General features: G+C 31.9%; 1 protein-coding gene and 1 non-coding gene across 2 annotated transcripts; both read right to left on the reverse strand.

Annotated features, from left to right (window-relative positions):
- Positions 1-4178: 4178 nt before the first annotated feature.
- Positions 4179-4285, reverse strand: LOC131170745 (small nucleolar RNA R71). The gene has a single exon (XR_009141512.1). It is a non-coding gene; the product is annotated as a small nucleolar RNA R71 (small nucleolar RNA).
- Positions 4286-21726: 17441 nt separating this feature from the next.
- LOC110646607 (cytokinin riboside 5'-monophosphate phosphoribohydrolase LOG8) lies at positions 21727-24291 on the reverse strand. The gene is made up of 7 exons (XM_021800101.2): positions 23855-24291; positions 23311-23408; positions 23163-23193; positions 22864-22963; positions 22672-22742; positions 22442-22585; positions 21727-22028 (listed from the first exon to the last, which is right to left on the reverse strand). Exons 1-7 carry the CDS (start codon positions 23966-23968, stop codon positions 21936-21938), a joined length of 651 nt encoding a protein of 216 aa, XP_021655793.2. The 5' UTR covers positions 23969-24291; the 3' UTR covers positions 21727-21935.
- Between the last annotated feature and the right edge of the window lie 2637 nt (positions 24292-26928).

Raw genomic sequence — 26928 nt, forward strand, 5'->3', positions numbered from 1 at the left:
GGTTGGAAATGCTGCAACTATTATATGTCTTAATTTTTTAAGAGAAGATCACTCTAAATCTGGAAACCTTTGGCATGGACTGGTTTTGGAGCCATGAGTGTTTCCATTTGCATATGCATATATGCAGGCATTCAAACATTCAAACATTTTCCTTTTTTTTCTTTTTCTTTAAAATCTTTTATAGATTTATATATTAATTATGCAATATATAAGAATGATATATTATAATCCTTAGGCTTGGAGAACTATCATACGCAAAAATTATCATATCATGTATTAATTAGTATGCGTTGTGTGCATAGCAAATAAATTTTTTATTTCGAAAATAACCTCTAAATCCATGAATATAGCAAAAGAGATTTTATAAATCTATAGAACTAGACTTTATTAAAATCCATAGTTTGACCAAAATCCATGGATTCTAAATCTCTCAATCCAAACAAGGCAAAAGGGAAAGAGCAAAGTGATTTAAACATAGGCCATGTCCAAACATTCCCACTGCCCCACTCTGAGAACAGAACCCGTTAAGTCCAGTATTCGCATTTAGAGGAACTTTTAAAGCCCACATTCTTATAGAGAACAATTAGGATTAGGGTATTTGCTTAATTGAGAGAGAAGGGGACGAAATCAATGAACTAGACTAAGCTTTGTTTTCTCCATCAATGGAAGATCAATGCGACCATAGAAACGGCAAAAGAGTGGATGATGTTATCATTGAAATTTTTGGATAGCGCGAAAATGCAAATAAAGGCGGCAATAAAGCTGAGATAAGCTATGGTGAATTTGAGCAAAATGATGAAGCAAAAAGGATCATTCTATTGAATATGAAAATGACAATCCAACTCCAATAATGGAGGAAGAATTTCAACAATATAACAGAGCCGAGGACGTACAAGAAGAATATCAACAAATGATGGAGCAGAGGATGTTCAAGTAGTTGTGATTTTACTTGCGGGTTCAACACGGCTACTGCGACACATTCCACAGCCATTACGACACTTTAATGCGAAGCAGTGTTGATCGGAACTTTAACCTGAGTAGATCAGGGTCTCTCCGGGTTAAGGATTCAAACCAAAGTGCTATTATCCATGCTGCAACACTAGATCATATGATGTCAACTCCAGCTAAAGAGAAGGATTGAATAGAAAAAATTACAAATTTTGATGCCAATGCTTAGAGATATAATCTTTTGCTTTGCTTAACGTGCTTGCATGTCGCTGCAGTGTGTTGGTCTTGTTGTGGCGGGTGTGTACGGTGTACCTCATTTCAGCTTCACTGGAGGGCATGAAATTTTGGAGATCATTCTTATAATAAAATTTTGGCCATTATAAACCCAACCATGATCTAGGTTGGGCCAAGAATCAAATTGAAAAAATCCCGGTTCAAATCCAAGATTGAAATTGATCAATATTTTATAAAAATTGGAATCATTTTAGAGGAGGCTTGATCACTGATACATACATTTTGCATAGCCATTTAAGTTAGATTTCATGACCATTTCATTTATTTGTTAGTTACTTTCTATCATTTTATATTTATAAAATGATATTGATTTTTTTTTTAGAAATTATCGCTCTGTAAATCAAAATAAAGTCTAATTTATTTACACTAAAATTTAAAATTTTTTATGATTAGATTTTATTTATTTATATAAATAAATATTTATGAGTTAATAAATTATTTGATTCATTTACAATGCATATGCTATAAAGAATAATATGTATGTAGCGAGAGATTATGAGTAATTTTTGATTTTATTATTTTTTAGATAATTTTTCATAATTGTTAATTTTTGGGTTAATTTATAATTTATTTTGTTTTGTAGGTGAAATGGTATTTTTGAGAGACTAAAAAGTAATTGTGCCAGTGAGCAGTGATTCTCAGAGCCAAAATTATCAAAATAAAATTTGAAAGTTAAAGAATGCAAAGTGGTCGAAATGTGCATAACCTACTGCACAAGTTGTGCAGTTCTACACAAGGAAAAGAAGTAATTTTTCAAACCTGCGGAAACCTGCATAAGTTACTGCATAACTTATGCAGATTCACTCCTTGCTTATGCAGTTTCACGGAATCCTGCATGACTTGCTGCATAATTTATGCAGTTTCACTCCCCACTTATGTAACTTCACGGAAAGAGCTCCCAAACCTGTCGAAATCAGCATAAGAGCTTGCATAACTTATGCAGTCCACTTATGTAGTTTCATAGAGGACTCCAAAGCTTCAAAAACCTGCACAACCAACCTGCATCACTTATGCAATATCACGGAAAGCACTTGGAACCACTTATTTTGCATGGAACCTGCATAAGAAACTTGCACAACTTGTGCAACTCTTCATAATGAGCTGGCAGAAAGATTCTCTGACATGAACTTCACCTCAAACACACCATTTTAGGGTTATTTGTCAGAGAATATAAATAGTATCCTTATCTCATTTTGTGAGGAGAAAAAAGGAAGGAAGAAAGAGGAAAAAGGTAGAGGAACAATAAGAAAACAGAGCAAGAGGTGTCACTCTCCATTTTTGAACCAGATTTGGAGTTTTCTTCTTTTCTTTACTACTTCTTACCTTTCTTGTATTGGGTTTCTTAGTTCTTAATATAGTTTTAAGTTTTATTTTCATATTTACTCAGAATTTTTTGTAATTATTATGGACAGTTAGTAGTTTTTCATAGATTCTGGAGTTGAGATGTAATATTTGAGATATTTTACAGATTTTGATTGGGTAATTCATATTTTGTGGTTTTTATGTGGTTTTATCCATTTCTTGTGTGCCTAATGACATGCTTAGTGTAGGATCCCATTAACTATTATTCTTAATCCATGATTAAAGCACCGAAAGGAGAAAACTATGTGATAGATAATTAAGAAATTAGACTTGATTAACTTAGATCTAGAAATAGACTAAGAATTAAGAGGATTTACATATTAATTAAGGAATCTAATGGGTCTTGATTAATTTTAACTCCACGAAAGTAGGATTAAGTTAATTAAGGCACTCTTTGTCTCACTCGAAAGGGTATTCAAAGGATTTAAGAATTAATCCCCTTAAAACCCATAATTTCTATAAGATTGGATAACCAATTTTAAAAAAAAAATCCCAAAATAGCTTAAATATGAATTCCCAAACTTCGGAATCGCCATTTTATCATCGTTAATTTCTAAATAAATTTAATTGCTTATCATTTTAAATCTTTCCATATTTCAATTTGCTCATTTTAATTTACTGCAAATTTAGTTGAATCTTCATATTAGTAATTAGATTATTAATTTTGCATATATAGATTTTACACCTCAATTTCTATCAATCTATCGTTTGAATTTCAAAATTAGCTTGAATTAGTCAATTTTTATATCAAAAATTCAATCATTAACACAACTCTTCGAGAGAACGATAACTTTTCTATATTACTTGTACGCCCCGTGCACTTGCGGTTGGATCACATCAAGTTTTTAGTGCCGTTGCCGGGGAGTTATTTGTTTAAGATTGAATTCTTGATTATTTCAGTTGTTCATAGTTTTTATCTTTATTGTCTTTTCATTTTGTGCTTGTTTATTCTTTTTAGGTACTCTTAATTTTTTATGAGAAGAGCTAGAAGTACAAGTGACACATGCTTATTGTTCAATCCTGAAATTGAGAAGTTTTGTAGAGCCAACAAGAAAGAAATCAGAAAAAGAAAAGAAGCCTTGAGAGCAGTTAAAATTGAAGCAGAAATGGCTGATGAGAGAGTTAGAATTGTTGGAGATAATGGTGGAAACATCCAAAATAATGAAAACAAAGCTCATGGTGAAGAAGTTGTAAATGCTAATGTGCCTAGGGAAAGTATGATGGATCATGCATTCCCTCATTTTGATGATTTGAGAGAGAGTATAGCAAGACTAAGAATTGATGCAAATAGCTATGAGATGGATTTTGGGGTTCTTCAAATGATTCAAAATTCCCAATTTGGGGGACATCCTTTAGAAAATCCACACACATATCTTAAGAAGTTTGCTATGATTTGTGATATGCAAAAACAACCTAGAGTATCTGATGATGCAGCAAGATTGAAGCTATTCCCATTCTCTTTGAAGGATAGAACATTAGATTGGCTTGATTCTCTGCCTCATAATTCTATTACAAATTGGGAGCAACTCACTGATGCATTTCTTGCACAATATTTTCCACCTGGAAAAACTCAAGAATTGAGGAATAAAATGACAGCTTTCAGATCAAAAGAAGATGAAAGTCTCTATGAATCATGGATGAGATGGAAGGAGTTAGAGAGACAATGCCCACATCATGCCATTCCAAAATGGATAATAAACCAAAATTTTTACACCAATGTTACTCCTGCAATTAGAGGGATTATTGATGCTCAAACAGGAGGATAATTTATTATAAAGTAAGAAGATGAAGCTTACGAGCTGTTGGAGAAAATTGCAAAGAATACTCATCTTTGGAGTAGTCCAAGAGGACCAACTCCAACTTAAAAGAGGCAAGCTGCTGGAATGTATGACCTTGATCCATTCAACATGATTAATGAAAAGTTTGATGTACTTACAAATGTTTTGGCAAAGAAGATGGAAGATTTAAGTATGTTGGTTAATTCATCATCGTCATCTAGAAGTTCACAACAAGTTACTTATGCAGAAGGAACTACCAGCTGTGGAGTAGACTATGGAGAGCAAGCTGCATATATTGGTAATTATGGGAACAAACAGATGGGGAATCCTTACTCTCAAACATATAATCCATCTTGGAGGAATCATCCCAACTTTTCATGGGGAAATCAGCAAAACCAAGTCCCAAATCAGAATTTTCAACCACAACAGCAACAAGGAATTCCATATCAGTAAAATAGGCAACCATTGCCTAATTTTCAGCAGAGAAACATGAATCCTCCACAAAAATAGCAAGAGCAAGGTTCTACCACAGAAGCTTTATTACAACAGATTCTTGCCAACCAAACTAAGCATGATGAAGAGATGAAAGAAATGAAAGCAAGGCTAGAATAGATGCAAACACATAACAAAATGTTGGAAAACTAGATTACACAACAAGCATCTTCCTCAGGTATCAAGTCTTTTGGAAAACTTCCAAGTCAGCCAGAAAACCCAAGAGAGCAGTGTCAAGCTATCACTTTAAGAAGTGGAAAGGTTGTAAACAATGAGAAGAGTGAAAAAAGTGAGAAGAGAGAAAATGAAAGAGAAATTGATGAGAGTGAAAAACAAGAAAGTCACAAAGAAAGTGCAGAAAAAGGTAAAGAGAAAGTTGAAGAGAAGTATATACCTCTGGAGTCCTATAAGCCATAACTTCCCTTTCCACGAAGATTTCAAAAAGCTAAACTTGACAAGCAATTTGGGAAGTTCTTAGAGGTTTTGAAGAAGCTATATATAAATGTGCCTTTCATTGATGCTCTTTCACAAATACCTTATGCAAAATTCTTGAAAGAAATTCTCTCAAATAAGAGGAGACTTGAAGACCATGAAACTGTAGCTTTGACAGAAGAGTGTAGTGCCATACTCCAGAGGAAACTTCCTCCTAAGCTCAAAGACCCTGGAAGTTTTTCAATTCCATGTCATATTGGAGAGACATGTTCTACAAAAGCTTTATGTGATTTAGGGGCTAGTGTTAGCTTTATGCCGCTCTCCATTTATGAAAAGCTCAATATGGGAGATCTTAAGCTAACCCTCATTTCTCTTCAGTTAGCTGACAGATCAATTAAGTATCCTAAAGGGATTTTGAAGAATGTGCCTCTGAAGGTTGGGAAGTTCTATATACCTGTTGACTTTGTCATCTTAGACATGGAAGAGGATTCTATATCCCAATTATCTTGGGAAGGCCCTTTCTAGCTACAGCATGAGCATTGATTGATGTTAAGGGAGAAAAATTGACTCTCAGAATTAGTGAAGATCAATTGGTTTTCAATATTAATAACACCATGAAGAAGCATCATTCTGAAGCTGATACTTATTTGAGAATTGATATCATTGATGAGCTTGTTGAAGAACATTTCAGAAAGAGATACCTAAAAGATCCACTTGAAAATTGCTTAGTTCATGGAGGAAGCATAGACAATGATAATCCTAGTGTGGCTACATATGCTCAACACTTGGAAAGTAGTCCACCATTCATTTCTGCTCTAGTTTTTCAACTTACACAAGTGGAGAAAAGTGAAATTAAGCAACCATCATTCAAGGAAGAAGATGCACCTAAGGTAGAACTTAAGCAACTTTCTTCTCAGCCCAGGTATGAATTTCTTGGCCCCAATGACACTTATCCAGTAATTGTAAATGCAAATTTGAGCACTTTAGAGGTTGATAAGTTGTTAAGAGTGTTGAGGCAATACAGAAAGGTTTAAGGATACACCATTGATGACATCAAGGGAATTAACCCTCACTTTTGCATGCATAGAATAATTTTGGAAGAAAATTGTAAACCATCTATTAAACATCAGAGGAGGTTGAACCCAAATATGAAAGAAGTTGTTAAAAAGAAAATTTTGAAGTTGCTTGATGCAGGGATTATATATCCTATCTCAGACAGTACTTTGGTGAGTCCAGTACATGTTGTCCCTAAAAAAGGTGGAATGACAGTGGTCAAAAATGAAAATAATGAATTAATTCCCACTAGAACAGTGACTAGTTGCCGAATGTGCATAGATTACAGAAAATTAAATAATGCCACTAGAAAAGATCACTTTCCACTTCCCTTCATTGATCAAATGTTAGAAAGACTGGCTAGGCACTCTTATTTTTGCTACTTAGATGGATATCTGAGATTTTTTCAAATCTCTATTCATCCAAATGATTAAGAGAAAAGCACTTTTACTTGTCCATATGGAACCTTCGCCTATAGAAGAATGCAATTCGGGTTGTGTAATGCACCAGCCACTTTTCAGAGGTGCATGATGGCAATCTTCTCAGATTTCATTCAAGATATAATGGAGGTTTTTATGGATGACTTTTCTATTTATGGATCTTCATTTGACATATGCTTGGCTAATCTTTCTAAAGTTTTACAGCGATGTGCAGACACTGACCTAGTGTTAAATTGGAAAAAGTGTCATTTCATGGTTCAGGAAGGGATAGTGCTCGGATATTTGGTATCTAACAAGGGAATAGAGGTTGATAAAGCCAAGGTTGAAGTGTTAAAAAAGATGCCCCCTCCCACCAATGTCAAAGGAATTCAAAGTCTTTTAGGGCATGTTGGGTTCTACAAACACTTTATTAAGGATTTTTCTAAAATAGCTAAACCTTTGTCTAATTTATTAAGTCATGACACAGCATTTGTATTTGATCAAGAGTGTTTGGATGCCTTTTACAGGTTGAAGCAAGCTCTTATTACTGCACCAATCATGCAATCGCCTGATTGGAGTCTACCTTTTGAAATTATGTGTGATGCTAGCAACTATGCAATTGGAGCTGTTATTGGTCAAAGGAAAGACAAAAGAGCTTATGTTATTTATTATGCTAGTCGAACACTGGATGAGGCTTAGACAAATTATGCAACAACTGAAAAGGAATTCTTAGCAATTGTCTTTGCATTGAAAAAGTTCAGACCTTACATTATTGATTCAAAGGTGGTTATATTTTCAGATCATGCTGCCATTAAGTATTTGCTCCGTAAAAAGGAGGCTAAACCTAGGCTCATTAGGTGGATTCTGATGCTCCCAGAGTTTGATTTGAAAATTAGAGATAAGAAGGGAGCTGAAAATGTAGTTGCAGATAATCTTAGTAGGTTGAAATTGGATGATGAAGAAATGGATGCAGTCCCTATTGATGAGTTTTTTTTGGATGAACAACTTTTCTCTCTTGTTGCTAAATTGCCTTGGCATGCAAACTTGATAAATTATCTATCTTGTGGAGTTTTACCTCTAGGAATGACATGGCAACAAAAGAAAAAGTTTTTGCATGAGGCAAAATTTTATAGATGGGATGATCCTTTACTCTTTAGGAGATGTTTTGATGGTTTGATAAGGAGATGTATTCCTGATGAGGAGATAGAGAGTGTTATGCATCATTGTCATGCTTCCAATTATGGGGGACACTTTGGAATCTCTAAAACAGCTAATAAAATTCTACAGGCTGATTTCTTTTGGCCAAACCTTTTCAAGGATGTGAGAAAATTTGTGTTAGGATGTGATAAATGTCAAAGGAGTGGAAATCTGTCAAAAAGAGATGAAATGCCTCAAAATGGTATTCTTGAGGTGGAATTATTTGATGTATGGGGAATAGATTTTATGGGTCCATTTCTCCCTCATATGGCAATAAATACATTCTAGTTGGAGTTGACTATGTGTCAAAATAAGTAGAAGCTATTGCAACTCCAACTAATGATGCTAAGGTGGTAGTGAAATTTTTGAAGAAATTTATCTTGAGTAGATTTGGAGCTCCAAGGGCTATGATTAGTGATGGGGGTTCTCATTTTTGTAATAAGCAATTTAAGAGCTTAATGAGGAAGTATGGTGTCGTACACAAGATAGTTACCCCATACCACTCTCAAACTTCTTGGCAAGTTGAAATTTCTAATAGGGAACTCAAACATATTTTGGAGAAAACAGTGAACAATTCTAGGAAAGATTTGTCTATCAAACTAGATAATGCTTTATGGGCATATAGGACTGCTTACAAAACCCCTATAGGACCTACTCCTTTTAGGTTGGTGTATGGCAAATCTTATCATTTACCTGTGGAGCTAGAGCATAGAGCATATTGGGCCATTCAGACCTTAAATTTTGATCTCAAACAAGCTGATGAGAAGAGGCTATTGGAACTTAATGAGCTTTAAGAATTGAGGATGGATGCCTATGAAAATGCCCGCATTTATAAAGAAAGAACCAAAGCTTGGCATGATAAGCATCTCAGGAAAAAGGAATTTAAAGAAGGTGTTTTAGCTTTGTTGTTCAACTCAAGATTGAAGTTGTTTCTCGGGAAACTAAAATCAAGATGGACTGCAATTGAAATTTGGAGTGAAAAATTTGGGAATTTCAAGGCCAATGGGCATAGATTGAAGCATTACATAACTGGAGAACCAATAGAGGGAGCAAGCTGTTACAAGCTCTCTAATCCCACACCTTCTTTTTAGTAAAATGCATCAAGAGTCCAGTTAAGGACTATAAATTAGCGCTCTTGGGAGGTACCCCAAGTTCTTTTATTTTGCTTTTGTTGATTTACTTTTATTTGCATTATTTTTGTTTTTGTATTAAATCTCCCCAAATTCAATTTTTGACATTATTGAATTTTATCTTTTGTAGATATATTTTAAAGAATGAAGGTTGTTGCATTGCTGGGGAGTTACTCTTAATCTGATATTTTATCTATTAACTCTTCCAAGATTGATTTATTTTCATTGCTTTTTGTACAGGATCCCTTCTTGGCTTATGCAGAAAAATTCTTCAGCAAAAAGGGTCTGCAATATATGCTATTTGCTTCTTTGTTGAGGTTGGGTGTATATCTTTTATATATCTGTGCTTCTCATGTTGATATGATGGTGAGTGGGTCATTTTTGTGGTTTTCAACTTAATTGGGTTGTGTGATTCATTTGGACATGCTGCATTTAATTGGCATAATTTGGAGTGCCTATTTTTCTTTGGTGAATAAGTGTAACATAATGTAGATTCACGTTTAGCTTTAATGTACTAAAATGTTAATTTGCATGATTTGAGTTGAAATGGCACTGTTCACAAATATTTCTTGTGCAGAACTTGCTATCACAACTTGTATGGTGCAATTGAGATGGATTTTGCATTTATTGATGTGTGTTTGATGATAATTTTTCATGATTTATGCTTCATAGGGTTGAATCTCTTCATTCTCATGCATTTTCCAAATTTTCAATGCACTTTTGTTATGATTTGAATCTTATTTAATTGTGCATAAGTAATTGCATAACTTATGCAGTTTTTGGGTTTCAATTTGCCTTAAATTTTCATTCCTGCCGAATTCTGCATAAGTTCTTGCATAACTTATGCAATCCTGCATAACTAAATTTTTGCCGTTTCCATTTTTACCGAAATCTGCATAAGTATGTGCATAACTTATGCACTCTTGCATAACTTAATTTCCTGAAATTCTCATTTTTGCCGAATTCTGCATAACCAAGTGCATAACTTATGCACTACTGCATAACCAACTTTACTGGAATTTCTTTTCTGTCGAAATCTGCATAAGAGCGTGCATAACTTATGCGCTTTTACACAACTAATTTTTTAGAAATTCCCATTCTTGCCGAAACCTGCATAAGAGTCTGCATAAGCTATGCACATCCAATTTCACCTTATGCACAAATTCGCATGTCCAGTGCAAATAAAAAATTTTTCACACACCCAACTTCCAACCTTTCACTTCCCATATTTACTGTTCACGACCTCCCCTCTCCCCATTTTTCTCGGCACCGTCTCTTCCTCTCTCTCTCTCTCTCTCTCTCTCTCTCTCTCTTTGCAGCATAAAACCCTATATTTTTCCCCATTTTTCTCTTTCCTTATTCTCTTTCTCCATCTCCATCATCGTCGATCTTCATGGAAACCCCACCCCCTTCTCCTCATGGCTCTCCCCTCCAAGTCACACCCCTCACCATCCAAGCCCCCAATCCCGATTCCCCTCCACCACAAACCTCTCCACCTCCTCAATCATATACCTACAAAAGGAGAATCCGATCCAAGAAAACTCGACCCATGGCATCTGCACCACCTTCCACAAAGCGGAAAGACCCACCTATCACTCCTACTTCTTAGCCTCCACCCAAAAACCCTAGGACTGTGACTTCCACACAAAGAGGGTCAAGTGCTTCTGCCTCTAACCCACAAGCCAAATCTCCCTCCTCTAGCAAGAAGAAATCTTTAGCAGCCGCAACACAGGTATCTAAATTGCCTAAGCCTTTTATTGATGTAACCCATAAGACAACTTTTAAGCGTTTAAAGGACAGGAAAGTACAACCCACAAGGTACATTTCTGCAGATGTCCTCAAATCTGTTGGTTTATTTGATAGTGTTGTTGCCTATCTTGATAGTCTAGGTTAGATGGAATTTGTAAATAGACAAAAGTTAGTTTATCCAGCCCTAGTTTTGGAATTTATATCCTCATTTTCTACTACCTTAAAACTGCATGAGATGGATCACAAGCCAATTATGAAATTTAGGTACTTAGGGCAGGATAGGGAGTTATCATTGGACCAACTTCATACTATCTTTGGGTTTGCTATTGATGGATTATTTAGGATCCCATATACAGGCACAGAGGTAGCAGATAAAGGAGTTTGGAATGCTATTCAGTTTTGGAGAGATATTACAAACCAATCTCAGGGCTTTCATGTTAGCAGATCCAAGACATCCCAAATAATAGACCCAGCCATTAGATTAATACATATGCTTATTACTAGCACCATCTTGGGCCAAGGGACTAGCTCTGGTGCTGTTGGAAAATCTGATCTCTTTATGCTTTGGTGTGCTTTTCATAAAGTCAAACTAGCTCCTGGTTACTTCTTTTGTGAACATGTGTTGCACATTGCTACCAAATCTATAGGTGATATTATCATAGGTAGACTCATAACTGTTATAGCCAAACACTTTGGCTTTGACCAGGTAGAGCATCCCTTACCTGCACTTGCAGATACTCTATATTTTAATGCTCCTCACTTATTCAAGACTGGCTTTAGTTTGCCACCATCTGACATTGCACAACCAGTAACACACACAAGACAATCTACACAGCTAGAGGAACAATCTGCACCACCAGTCCCATAGCCTTCTATTGATCCTGCACAGTCTGCATAAGATATCCCAGTAGCATCTGCAGAGCCAACACCCTTTGTAGCTGGACCCTCTTCCTCCACAGCACCCCCTCCCTTCAACATTAAAGCCTTATTCACTTATCTTGAAAGGCTTAGTGATGATATATATTTTGTGGATAGGAAGCTTGAATCTGGTCTTGATACCTTTAAGGACCATCATGATCATCTCTTCGATCTTGTTATGGAAACTAAGGATAAGCAGAAAGAGTTGAAAGAGATGATGAAGCAGCTTATGGCTTTTCTGGGTATGCCACCTCCACCTCCACCTCCATCACCACCTCCAGCACCATCCCTTCAACAGTAGCAACCTCCATCTAGTCTACTAGCAGCTCCCTTGGACAAGGGCAAAACTATAGAAATAGATTAATTTTTTATTTTGTTCTTGTTCAACTTTTAGGAGTTTTTATTTTTAAATGTGCTAGAACAATTTTAGTTTGTTTTGAATTCTATTTCCTTGAAATACAATTGGATGGATATTCGGGTTAATTACACCAATCGTCCTTGAACTTAGAGGCCTTTTCATTTTCATTTTCATAGCTAAACTTCAATTTCTTAAAATAAAATCACTCAACTTAAGTTTCATTTCAAGAAAAATCACTCAACTTAAGTTTCATTTCAAGAAAAGTCACTTTTACCTGCTATCTCTTACCTGCAATAGCAGGTTTACCAGTTTAAAAAAATAAAATTACTATTTTGTCCATCTCTGAAAAGAAGCAATCTCCTCATCGCGATAATCATCCTCCACAGTAGGCTCTGACTTAATTTGCGGATCAGCCACAACTTCCCCAAGAGGAGCAGAGAAAAAATCCATGCCACCACAAAATCCCATTTCATCATTGATTACAAAGTGGGGAAAGACTTTAAGGGGAAAGTTTTAATGTTGAGTGGAAAACCTGTTATTGCAGGTGAAAGTGACTTTTTTTGAAATAAAACTTAAGTTGAGTGATTTTATTTTAAGCAATTGAAGTTTAGGGACGAAAATGAAAAGGCCCCTAAGTTCAAGGACGATTAGTGCAATTAACCCATGGATATTCCATTGGTTTTTCATTGTTTCTATTTGCCTTTGCTATTTCTTTATGCATGCTTGTCAATAGATTGTATATATTTACATACCTATGCAGTTGTTTTCAAGTTTTTTCTTGATATATCATTATGATGCAGCTATTCAGTATACTGCAAAGGCTATGAAACTACTTATGTAGCTGCTTTTCAACTTATATTTCTCCTTATGTAACTGTTCTGTAAAGCATTTATTCTGCATAACCTATGCAGCTTCCTTATGCATCATCATCATCTTTTCTATTCACATTTTAGATGTTAAATTACTGCTCTATGCCAGGTACCTCCTTATCTTTGCTTTTAAATTTAACAATTCCTAGTTATTCCTCTTTGCTTTGAATTTTTCTGCTGCACTACCTTAGACATTGAGGACAATATCCAATTTTGAGTTTAGGGGTGTGTATTTTGATTTTTGCTAAATTTTTCACATTTTGAGTACAGGAACATCTCATCCCACTCCATATATATATATATATATATATATATATATATATATATATATATATATATATATATATATATATATATATATATATATATTGTAAATATTTTGCATACATATTACACATACATACATACATACATACATACATATATAGCACATTCACATACACATTATACATCACTTAGAAATTGTACATATTGCATACAAATAGATTTCTTCCATTTAGTTAATGCATTGCTCATTTTTAGGAATCATGCATTCATGAAATAAAATCTTTTGCCAAATCCCTTGAGTAATGAGAAGTTGCTTTTGAGAGTGATTTGACTTACCTTTAGTTGGGTTTGTCGATTGAAAGTTTTCCCAAGAGGTGCAAAGTTTTGAAGTGTGCATCCTTTGCCTATATCTTCTTAGCCAAAAAGCCACCCAACTAGTCATTTAGAGATTGGAGTGCTTAGAGAGAGCTATAGGATAAAAGGTAGTTAAATGATGTCTCACCAATCCTAGAACAAATTTTCTAAACCTTTCAAGGCGAAATACTAGCTTGTACTTGAAAAGGGAGATGATTAGGCATTATTTGATTGCAACCCTCTTATTTTAAACTTTTAACCTTCCTTTTTATTATAACTAACTCATGTAAACCCCTTTGAGCCTTTATATTCCTAATTTTTCTTGAAAACCCTTATTGCTACCTAGCCAATGAACCAAACACTCCAACCCTTTTTATGAGAATAATTATTTATAATATTAGGTACACTATAAAAAAAAAAGAAAAAAAATAATAACAAAAGAGAGAAGAATTGCTTGTCATCTTGTAAAAGTGTTAGTATATGTGTTTTTCACTATTGTCATTCAAATTGAAAGAAATCCACCCAAAGTAATTAAAGGAAATGAGTTTGGAGGTGGTATTTTTAGGGACAATTATTAAGAGAAAATAAAAGATACAAATTTAAAATGTCAAAGTAGTCCCTTATCTTTTGTATTTTGTAAAATATGCTAGCACTTAATCAGTTTTAGTGTGCATTTCCTTCTCCTTTGTGCTTTGATATATATCCAAAAAAAAAAAAAAAGAAGGTGTACCTTATATTTTCAAGATTAAAAATATTCTCATGCTTTGAATCCCTTTTACCCTTTTCTTCTTAGCCTTATTTTAAACTCCTTAGCCCCATTGCATCTCTAAAAAGACTTTTGATCTCTTGATAGTACTTGCTATATTAGTGGAGATAGGAGTAGGGAGTTTGCCGATGGGATTGGAGCTTATTCATACATCCATCGAATTCCACCATTCTATATAGAGACACTTTGATTATTGATTGTTCAAGAATTCTTTTTTAGCATGGCTTTCTCTTTTGATTAGTTGGTTTGGGTATTCTGGATTATAATTGACTTGATGGCTAAGCGGTGAAAGCTTGGATAAGCATTAGATTCTTTGCATCTTGAAGGATGGGTATATGGATTGTTGGTATGGCTAAAGGTATGTTAAGTTACTTTAATAGGTGATTTTCATAGCTCCTTGGAAAAGGCACCCCTAAAATTGTATTATATTTTAAAGTTTGCTTTAGGACAAGCAAAGATTTGAGTTTGAGGGTATTTGATACATGCATTTTGCATAGCCATTTAGGTTAGATTTCATGGCCATTTCATTTATTTGTTAGTCACTTTAAGCTAATTTTATTAGTTATTTAGATAATTTTCTATAATTGTCAATTTTTGGGTTAATTTGTAATTTGTTTTGTTTTATAGGTGAAAATGGTGTTTTTGAGGGACTAAAAAGTAATTGTGTCAATGAGCAGTGATTCTCAGAGCCAAAATTATCAAAACAAAGCTTGAAAGTTGAAGAATGCAAAGTGGTCGAAATGTGCATAACTTATTGCACAAGTTATGCAGTTATACACAAAGAGAAGAAGCAATTTTCCAAACCTGTCAAAACTTGCATAAGTTACTGCATAACTTATACAGATTCACTCTTTGCTTATGCAGCTTCACGGAATCCTGCATGACTTGCTGCATAACTTATGCAGTTCCACTCCCCACTTATGCAGCTCCACGAAAAGAGCTCCCAAACCTGCCGAAATCAGCATAAGAGCCTGCATAACTTATGCAGTCCACTACTTTCACAGAGGACTCTAAAGCTTGAAAAACCTGCACAACCAACCTGCATCACTTATGCAACATCACGGGAAGCACTTGGAACCACTGATTTTGCATGAAACCTGCATAAGAAACTTGCACAACTTGTGTAACTCTTCATCATGACCTGACAGAAAGATTCTCTGAAGTGAACTTCACCTCAAACACACCATTTTAGGGTTATTTGTCAGAGAATATAAATAGTGTCCTTATCTCATTTTGGGAGGAGAAGAAAGGAAGGAAGGAAGAAAGAGGAAAGAGGTAGAGGAACAGTAAGAAAACAGAGCAAGAGATGTCACTCTCCATTTCTGAACCAGATTTTGAGTTTTCTTCTTTTCTTTACTACTTTCTACCTTTCTTGTATTGGGTTTCTTAGTTCTTAGCATAGTTTCAAGTTCTATTTCCATATTTACTCAGAATTTTTAATAATTATTATGGATAGTGAGTAGTTTTTCATAGATTCTGGAGTTGGGATGTAATATTTAAGATATTTTATGGATTTTGATTGGGTAATCCATATTTTTTGGTTTTTATGAGGTTTTATCCATTTCTTGTGTGCTTAATGACATCTTAGTGTAGGATCCCATTAACTATTGTTCTTAATCCATGGTTGAAGTACCGAAAGGAGAAAACCCTGTGATAGATAATCAAGAAATTGGACTTGGTTAACTTAGATCTAGAAATAAACTAAGGATTAAGAGAATTTACAGATTAATTAAGAAACCTAATGGGTTTTGATTAATTTTAATTCCACGAAAGTTGGATTAAGTTAATTAAGGCACTCTTTGTCTCACTCGAAAGGGTATTCAAAGGATTTAAGAATTAATCTTCTTAAAACCCATAATTTCGATAAGATTGGATAATCAATTTAAAAAAAATCTAAAAATAGCTTGAATATGAATTCCCAAACTCCGGAATCGCTCTTTTATCATTATTAATTTCTAATCGAATTTAATTGCTTGTCATTTTAAATCTTGCCATATTTTAATTTGCTCATTTTAATTTACCGCAAATTTAGTTGAATATTCATATTGGTAATTAGATTATTAATTTTGCATATATAGATTTTACACCTCAATTTCTATTAATCTATCGCTTGAATTTCAAAATTAGCTTGAATTAGTCAATTTTTATATCAAAAATTCAATCATTAACACAACTCTTCGAGGGAACGATAATTTTTCTATATTATTTGTACAACCCGTGCACTTGCGGTTGGGCCACACGAATCACTATTTAAAGCGAAACAAGCGATTTGATTGAGGTATAGTCCAATTTGAACTATATTTTTAAAAAATAACAAAAAAAAAAGTGAATTACATTCAATCTGCATCGAAGTAGAACTAAAAATAAATCAAAATTAGAATAGGATCATAGTTATCTTTAATTCATACCCATATTCAAAAATTGGGTCAAAGTTGAGACTAGGTAATGATATTGTACCCAATGCATCAGAACTGTCTCTCTCCCATTTAAATTGAATGGGAAATTCTTGTCTGAGTCTAATCAAAATTTTTATGATTCAAAAAAGAAAAAAAATAAATAAAATTTTTAACAATTGGACTAATTCAGCTGAATTGAACTATAACAAAATAAAAATAAAAATTTAAACTAAAACTATAAAATTCGGTTTAGGGCGCACATGCGTGCACACATACACACACACACACACACACACACACACACATATATATATATATATATATATATATATATATATATATATATATATATAATAAACCATAAGATTTGGTCGTATTGAATAAAATCATAATCGAATCAGAACACAAAACCAAAATTAAGGACCTTACAATCTGATCCCAACCCCCTTGAACTAATAAAGCAAAGCCATTGTTTCATGAATGAAACAGATTCGAGCCATACCAATAGCCCTACCAAGTGATAATGAAAAAATAAATTGAAACAAATAATTATAATTACATGAATTAGTATATAATAATAAATATTACTATAATGAAAATAAAAAATATAATTAATTATATAATATAATTATCATTTTATTACATCTAAAAATTTTATATAATTAAATAAAATAATAAAATATATAATATAATATCAATTATATTACATATTTGATTACGTGTTCTAAATATAGCCTAAAATAATTAGTCCATATCTTACGCGTCCTACCGTCAGAAGTTTCATCCCCAAACATTATTACTACGTTGGGGATCATTCTTATAATAAAATTCAATTCACTTTTGTTGAAAAAATTTAATTCAAATGACTTTGGAAGAAAATTTATGTATTCAGAGTACTTTTTAAAATAACAAAATTCATTTGAATTCTATTAATTAATTGAAACAACTGATAAGTGAAATAAATGTATTTATTTTTTTATTTTAAATAAGAAATAAATATGAGTTAAGTATTTTTATTTTGAGCATTTAATAGAAAATTTCGTTAAATTAAATGAATTGAATTTCTACAAAATCATGCTATTTTTCTGACATGAATTCATTCCTTTAGAAATGATTTGCTTTTATTGAAAAATAAATTCTAGCCATTTTAAACTTTTCAAACATGAGATTAATTTAAAAAAAATAAAAAATTATTGTTTCACTTATTTATTTTAACAAAATTAACTATTTAATTTATTTATTTTAAAAAAATAATGAGTTATTATATGTATTTTTATTCTGTTTACTTTTTAACTCCCTCATTTATTTTACAAATTAATTCTTGTGTTAATAATTTATCTCTCTTTTAAATACGTTGATCAAAGAAAACTTAATTAAATTGAAGAAAAAATTAAGAAATAAATGAAAAAAAATATATAAATTAATTAATATATTTTTAAAATAAAAAAATTAAATAATTAATTTTATTAAAATAAAAAAAAAATAATTTTTAAAAATATTCAATACCTTCTTTTCCTTTAAAGGAGTTGATGTAGCATCAAGTAGAAAAAAATAAATAAATAAATAAAATTTTTTGTTGTTCATTCAAAGTGTGGAATCCAAATTGAGTCTAGCGTTTTGCCAGATACTGTTTGGATGACCAAATTGGGATCTGGCCATTTAAATTCCTCCAAGCCTCATGTGCTATGCTTCATTCCATTAAGCAGCGAAGCGAAAATTCCGGATCACTGTCTTACAATTGGAAATATTATTTTCTGTTATATATATATATATAAAGAGTAAATTATTAAAATTTTTTAAATAATTTATAATTTAAATATATTTAAAAATTACAAGTCACTCTTTTTTTTAATGAAAAATATATTTTTTTTTCTGAAATTTAATTATATAAACAAAATAATTTCTCTACTCAAATTCAGACTAAATGATTAAAATAATATCCTATTTACAATAAAAAATAATTAAGTTTTTCTTGTTTTATTTTTTTTATCAAGATAATTCCTTTATTTCAATAATGTATAATTAACTAATTATATATTATAAATAATTATATATAATATATAATTATTTGCATATAAATAGTAGAAAAGAGTTAATTAGAAAATAATAATTCTTCATTGCTAAAGAAACAATATGCTTTTTTAAAAATTTAATTTTAAATTATGATTTATAATTTTGTGAAAGAATTATTTTTTCATTTTGATTTTTTTTGATAAATAAAGAACTACAAAAATTATTTTAATAACTTTTTCAAGGAAAAAATATGCAAGAAAATATATTTTTATGTTCTTAATGTAATTTACTTTTGATAATATATAATTATATATATAGATGAATAAAAGTACATAATTTATAAATTTTTTTAGAAAACTTATATTTTTAATTTAATTTTCACTTTATTTAAATATTATTATAATTTATAAACAATCGTTTATATTAAATAAAATATTAAATAAATTATAAATTAATATAAGAATATATTTATAATAAACATATAAAAATATTCTTTATAATATATAATTATATAATATAAATTATATTGATGTAATTTTATAATTAAAGTCATATGTTTTATATAATTATATATTATTTAAATATAAAATTTAAATAATAGAATTATTTTGTTAAAAAAAATCAAACATGACGTAATTATTTCTAAATAAAAATTAGATAAGAATATTTTAATCACTTTTGACCTGTAATTAATGGTCAATTCGATAATTTATTTATTATTGAAAATAGAAAAATTTTAAAATTTTAAATTATTATCTTATAGATTTTTAATTCTTCAAAATTTAAACTTTTTATTAATGGCATTATAAAGACTAAAGTGCGTAGGAAAACATAATAAAATATTTAAATAAAACAATTTTAAAATCTAAAAAGACATAAATAATTAAAAAATAATTTATTAAATATATAATAGATAGAATTAGAAATAAACAAATAATAATATCTCCCAAAGCTATCTTGAAAAGGCTAGAATGTTGGGTTCATTGCTAGACGCTAAAAGGCTACTGACATGCCCCTTGGAATATTCCTCTCCCTAATTTTCTTATATGTTTTTCTCATGGATTATAAATTATAAGAATTTAATCTAATAATAGACAATTTTTTAATTTATTATTTCATAAGTTTTCATTAAATTTATGAATATAATTAAAATTTTTATTTGAATATGAATTTTAAATTTATTTAAAATTTCCATTTTAAATAACTTTCTAGCTAGTTGAAAAAAATGAATTAACTTTCATTCAAATAATATAACATTAAATCAACTCATTTGGGACAAGTAGAAATCTGGCCCCATGAGGGGAAGCAATAGCCACCTCCACCTTTACCACATTGTTCATGATATGCAAGACCAACAAGCTCCACCATGACAAGGACACGAGCCACTACTAGTGAAAGATTCAGTACGGGAGGAGATTAATAAAAGAAAGAACAACCTTGAAGCAATTTAATTAAGTATTGAGACATAACAGCAAAATTGCCCACAAAATTCTTGAGGCATTAAGGCATGCTCTGGTACAGTAAATCACAGGACAAAAGCAGAGAACAGGGCTATACCATCAGGACCCAATGAGGGTATAAATGATTTTTCCATAAGTGAAAGTTCAGTTGGGCTCCTAACGTTCTGGACAAATTGTTTTGCCTTTGTCATTATTCTGCCATCTTCAATAATTTAAGTTCAATAATCAATGCACCAACATTTTACCCTGCAAGAATTGTTCCTGCTTGCTACTTTATGGATGGCAATGAGGAAGCAAGTATTTGCAGCCAATGGAATGGTTTCTTTTAGCCTAAATCATTAGGTATAACTACTGTAGAACTCTCTATTGCCAAATTTGCCTTTCTAATAATTTGCTGTAAAGGGCCAATCTGTTTCTCTCATTGAATGGCCAACAAAATGAAAGCATCTCATTAAGAATTACTTTTGCTTTTTATCTAAATTCCATCAAAGCATAATCAAGAACCAACAAGAAAAGGTTGGAAGCAGGGACGGGGGAATTGGGTTGATTGAGAATGTACAAGGAAGAGGAAGAGCAACACGCTCTTTTAAAGTCCTCAAAGAACTTCTGATTTATTGTAAAGCACATCAAAGGCCTTTCTAATTAAAGTTGTTTGGAGTCACATGCTAGGAACATATAAATAAATAATTAAAATTTAAAAGACTATAGCCTATTATTCTTGACATATGCAGTTAGGATAAGCTAAAAAAAGTCCAGTTGTTATCAACTTATCTATTATGTCAGTAATCTCAAATCAATACCTAGTTGACTTTATTACATGTGCTCTCTTCAAGATGCTTCCAAATGCGTACAACTAAAGGATTCTAGCATAAGGGCATTGAAGACATCTTCTTCTAGGAAGGCAAAGCATGGGGAGATTTAGGTTAAAGGAGTAATCTCTATTTAAAACCCCTAAAATGGACAGACTTTAAGTCCAACAACAACATCATAACTGAAACTCCTCTATGAAAGGTTGCAGGATCAAGTGCAACCAGTGATACATTCACTATTGGCATGACCTACATCCAAAGCTGGAGAATTCATTACATAGATGAAATTATATAAGGATCCTTATGATATGCGAATTTAGTGTCCAACAGAGCTAAATGGCGAAAAAGAATTCATATAACTGACCCCAACTAGTTTGCGATTAAGGTGTTGTTATTGTTGTTATTGAGATTGCTAATTAGAAACTTATACAGAACTTCACAGACAAGTTTCAACATAATTAGAATATATGAAAGTTGGAATGATTTGCTTGGATACTATACCTTTAGTCACAGACGCCCACGTTCTCATAAACAACCTACTTAGTCCACTTAAGTCACTGCTTTGTGGGACCATCTCGCAGTGCTTTAGAAGATCCTCTAAAACTACATACATCTGTTCTCATTTCAAATGAAAACCTTTAGTGAGTGGTAACTACCGAATATGACTACTTAACAGTAGCTTGATTGACCATTAACCAAAGAATGTTGTGAAACAGCAGGGATAATTCTGACAGAAATCAAATCATTAAAACGACAAAAGTACATAGTCATGAACACTATGTGGCTCCACTCAAAAAGATTCTCGTACACAACTCAATGATGATGAATTACATCAGGAATCAATTTAAGAGAATGGCCTACCACCGATAGTTCACTGTGCATTCTGTTGTGTTGGATAATTACCGAGTTGCTCCATATTCCAGCTTTCTTGTGGAGCAACTTGCTGATGCGAAGGAGTGTATTGCTGCGAAAGAATTCCAATAGAAGTTAAGATTCCTGCTACAATAAATAAGGCTCCATTGCTCAAATTAGCATCCTTACTGGGAAAAAGCAAAAATCAACCCATTTCTCCAATATCTGGTAAATAGGCTTTGAACAACAACAGTTGGTATGGTAAGCTACTAGTTAAAATTACAATACAAAGAAAGCATGAAAAGAGAAGGAATACAGAACTGTTTTCTTCTTGTGAGAACCAGCGGAATGTTTCTAATTTTCAAGGGAATATGAACACATGCATTACAGTTATGCAGCTGGAAGCAATCATTGCAGTTATGCCTTGTTCTCAAAGGTCTTTTTTTTCCCTTTTTACTGCCTGGTGGAGAGTGAGGCTGTTAATAAGAGTATACTTTCTCTAAGTGCTAGTATTTAAGATTATACCTCCATCTTTTCCAAAAGTTCTATGGCAGTTGGAGCAGAGACAAATATATCACGAGCACGAGGCTTTATGAAACCTTCTTCAACACCATTGTCAAACAATGCTAGCAAAGAATTATAGTAACCATCAACATTTAGCAGGCCAACCTGACCAGAGTACTAACTAGTTACAATGTAAACCAAGACAGCCAAAGGTAGACCTTCAAAATGAAGAATGATGATCAATGGGTTACCGGTTTCTTATGAATTCCAAGTTGTAACCACGTGATCATCTCCAGTAGTTCTTCCATGGTTCCATATCCTCCTAAAACAATGACAAGTATCAGTACTTGCAAGCACAAGAACCTCATCTGCCACTAAGGAATGATAATTTGATGCTAATTTTCATTCTTTTCATAATTAATGAGAATTTTGAGGGTCACTACCCGGAAGAGCAATAAAGGCATCGGCTTCTCTGGCCATAGCAGCCTTACGCTCATGCATGTCTGAAACAATTCTTACTTCTCCGACAGTTTGACCAGATATCTGTTGTTGCCAATAAAAATTAAATAATCAACAATTGATAAAAATTTTACAATTGTAAAATCTAAATTATTAAACAGTAAAAACCAGAAAAATATCAATCTCAAACAACCATTTCAGTCCAAAGGATTTTAAAAGTAGAAAAGATATTTGAAGGAAAAATAATAGCAAAGACATTCACACAATAGTTATTGACGAGTACCTCAAGAGGCATAAGTGCTCTAGGAATGACCCTGCAATGAGAGAAAAACTATTAAGTTAGCACTATGATATGATCCGGCCAACAAACACAATAACAGCTCAAATGCTGAAAAATGCAGTATATTCTTCAGCACTAGTTTCTTCATTACCCAAGAACATGGCAGCCTCCATCATACACTTTCTGAGATATCAAACCCATCAGCCCAACACTACCTCCACCGTACACCAGGTCTATCCTCCTTTTCGCCTGTAATCCACACCCATTACAAGCAGCAGAAAGAACTTGAGCAAAATTCACAAAGAGCAGCAATATGCACAAAGAAAGCTTCATTTTTAGATAAATATACTATACTTATACATAAACAACCAATTCACAACTCATTCAGTGAAGCACACAATCATAAAGTCTTTGAGACCACAAGGCAGCACAATCAAAGAAGTCCTATTAGGAAACAGAGAAAAACCAATCTAATACATAAAACAACCATTTCACAACAAAATTACACGGGTAAAAAACGACTAGCAAATTTCATTCTTCTAAGAACTCCCCCATTATCGGAGACGCAACTTGGTTCTACACATCAAACACCTAATCCACAGCACCTAAACAAATACTCTGAAGCACAAAGAAAAGGTCATTCTTTTTAGACTAGAAAGGCTAACTCATATCTTAGTCCAGGTAAAATAACAAACCAGCTCATCGCCTAATTCAGTAGCAGCATCACTGAAGACTTGTCTGTAACCAGAGTTGCTTCCACAGAATACGCACATCCTCCTGAACTTGCTTGTTTGGGTGGCTTCTTCCATTGACTAACTATTTAATGCAATCTATATCTTTCTCAGTTCAAGCAGAAACCATTTGAATGAAAAAAGATTAACAAGAAAAAGGAAAAACAAGAAAAGACAAAAAGAAGGAAGAGATTAACGTAAACAAAATCTTTTGCAGATAATATTACTTGCAACCACCATAACTTTTTGAGAAATCAATGATAAAATAAGAAAGGAGCAGAAAAAACAATCTGGGTTGATCTTAAATTGAAGGGAAAAAAAATTAAATAAAAATTGGAGAAAGCAAAAGGTCTTCCGTTCTTATACGGTTGGAGAAGAGAACATAAGAAGCCCACCTGTTCCATTCTATTTCTAATCCAACGTCTCCCTGTCGGCTTTAAAGATTTATTAATAGACAATTAAATAAAATAATGGTTTTATTTACCTCAGTCAAACGAAAAATCCCAAGCATTATTATTATTATTATTATTATTATTATTATTATTATTATTGTTATCATGGACTCTGCGATTTTAAAGGATCCGGAGGACTTACTCAAGGACAGGGGATGCCAAGAACAATACAGCTGTGTCTTTGAATTGTAATAAAATTCACTTGTTAATATTTATTTTTAAGTAATAATTTGATCTTAAAATTAAATTTTATTAACAAATTGGTCCATGCAATATCAATTGATCATTAATTCTGTTAATTATTTTTTAATTTTAAATAATTTTATTCTTAAAATTTTATTTTATTAATAAAATAGTCCTTATATTTATTTTATGTAAGTAATTATTTATTTTATATTAAATAATTACATGTTTTACAAAATTATTTAAATATAAAATAGTAAAAAATATAAAAAAAATTTAGATATACAAACTATTTTATGAATAAAATAAATTTTTAGATATTAAATTGTTATAAATTGAAAAGCAATTAATCGCCGTGTGTAGACCCTTATTTTGTGATGAGTATGTACATTGAGACCGTGAAAAATCTGATGATGAAAAATTGTATGACTGTAAGATATAATTGAAGGCATAGAACTGAATTATTAATTTCGTGGCATAATCTTGAAAAAAAAATAATAATACGCTTTTTGGAATATTATTTAATTTAAATAAAATTTTATTTTGTTTAAATTTGATATGGGTAGTTCTTAAATGGACCTAATTAAGTTTAATTGAGCGTCATGTGCTTAAGAAAGCCTAGTTATGAATTTTAAATAGGACCCATTTTATTTATTTTTTTTAAAATTAAAATAAAAAAAATATATGTTTTTCTCTATCCCTCTCCTATACAAACTCTCTCTCCCCATTGGTCCCACTCTCTTCCTCACTCCCTATTGGTGCCACCCCTTTTCCTCTGATGAAACACTTCACCCATATCTCAGTCTCACCCAAATTCTGCAATCCTAATTGTTTAAGTTATCTAAACTTTATCACCCTATGACTCCAAACCCTATCGCACATCTCTCCCAAAACCCTATAAATACCCCACTGATAAAAAATAAAAAGGAGAAGGAGAAAAAAAAAAGGGTGGAGGAGAAGACAAAAAAAGAAAAAAAAATTAAAGAGAGGAATAACCAAAATTTTTTAGTTCTTCTTTTTTTTCTAGCGATATTTCTTAAAGGTTTGTTCTTTTATTTTCTTTTCAAGATCTATGCCATGTAATGTTTAATTCTATGTTCCTTATTTTTAATTTATTTTATATGTTCATATAGATTATGTAATCATATTTAATTTGAGGGGATACACAACTCTGCACATGTTCAATTTTTTGTCTCTAGTATTTTTATTATTTTTCGTTATTTTCTGAATCTGTAAAAAATTTGTAAAAATTATATTCATATTCTGCACGAAATTCTATTAATTTTAGGCTCAAGAATCACTAAAAAAGCTTTAATATTTTATAAGTTATGGCTATTTGAAGTTAGGGTTCCTATAAAATCCAATTTGTAGGATACCCGACTTGTGGAGCCCATATCTCCCTTGTTTCTTAATTTTTTTGTAAATCTAGTGTCTAAAATTATTTTCAGAATCTTATGAATCTTTTCCAATTGGTTTTGCATTCACATCTTTTGTGGTTAATGAGTTATAAATTTTACAAAAAAGTAGTACAATTCTGTCACTTAGAAAAGTTACGATTTATGTAGATCATTCAGCTCGGATTTTGTTTGATTTATAAATTTTATGATCTTGTATGATATGTAGGCTATCTTCTGTAATTTTTTTATAATTTTTAGGCATGTCTAACTATTTTTAAAAAATCAAATTTCTTGCTACCATTAATCTACCAGAATTTGGAAATTATATATTTATGCATGTTCTTGTATTTTATTGAGTTTTAATTGATATTTGATCTATTTTTCTGTGTTCTTTTAATTCAAGAAGTGTCATGAAGTGTTTGGATCATGTTAGAAGACTTAGACCATTAGGTAGTTGTAACTAATTAGGAATCTTAATCCTTCAAGAGACTAGAGTTAGAATCCAATGTAAATTGTTATTAATATTTTCTTTATTTCTTTTATTTTCTTTAGTTTCTTTATTTTTTATTACAAACAAAATTGGTAAGTAGCCCTAAGATAAGTACTAAAGAGGGCATTTGCGTGAAGCTTATATGGAGCTAAACGTAAGCCAGGGATATCATTGCCATACTAGAAGAGAATACCATTTTTTAAGGGCAGTTTGCCCCAATGGCAACTGCATTTACCAACAGGTAAGTAGATATAAACTCCTCGAATAACCATCAGCATGAAATTGTAGTAATAATAAAATTTTTATTTGGTAAATTAAAATTAACTTTATTTTTAATTTAACTGACTTTTGCATGTAATTAATTTAAGTAAATACTTTGTAAATTAAAATTAATCTTGTTTGTAAATTAAACTAACATTGGCATGTAAAATAAATTTAATTTAACACTTGGTAATTGTAAAATAAATTTGCATTATAGAACTCTTTATTAGGTTGTGATTGTTTTGGCCTTACGTG

Source organism: Hevea brasiliensis, chromosome 11 (assembly GCF_030052815.1).
Source record: "Hevea brasiliensis isolate MT/VB/25A 57/8 chromosome 11, ASM3005281v1, whole genome shotgun sequence".
NCBI classification, from domain to species: Eukaryota; Viridiplantae; Streptophyta; class Magnoliopsida; order Malpighiales; family Euphorbiaceae; genus Hevea; species Hevea brasiliensis.

Excerpts from the sequence above, each read along its gene's own strand:
- LOC110646607 (XM_021800101.2), bottom strand. The coding sequence starts at position 23,968 with ATGGAAGAAGCCACCCAAACAAGCAAGTTCAGGAGGATGTGCGTATTC. Across the intron at positions 23,409-23,854 it reads CTGAATTAGGCGATGAGCTG|GCGAAAAGGAGGATAGACCT; the intron begins GTTTGTTATTTT and ends TGTGGATTACAG. Across the intron at positions 22,743-22,863 it reads TGCCTTTATTGCTCTTCCGG|GAGGATATGGAACCATGGAA; the intron begins GTAGTGACCCTC and ends TCATTGTTTTAG.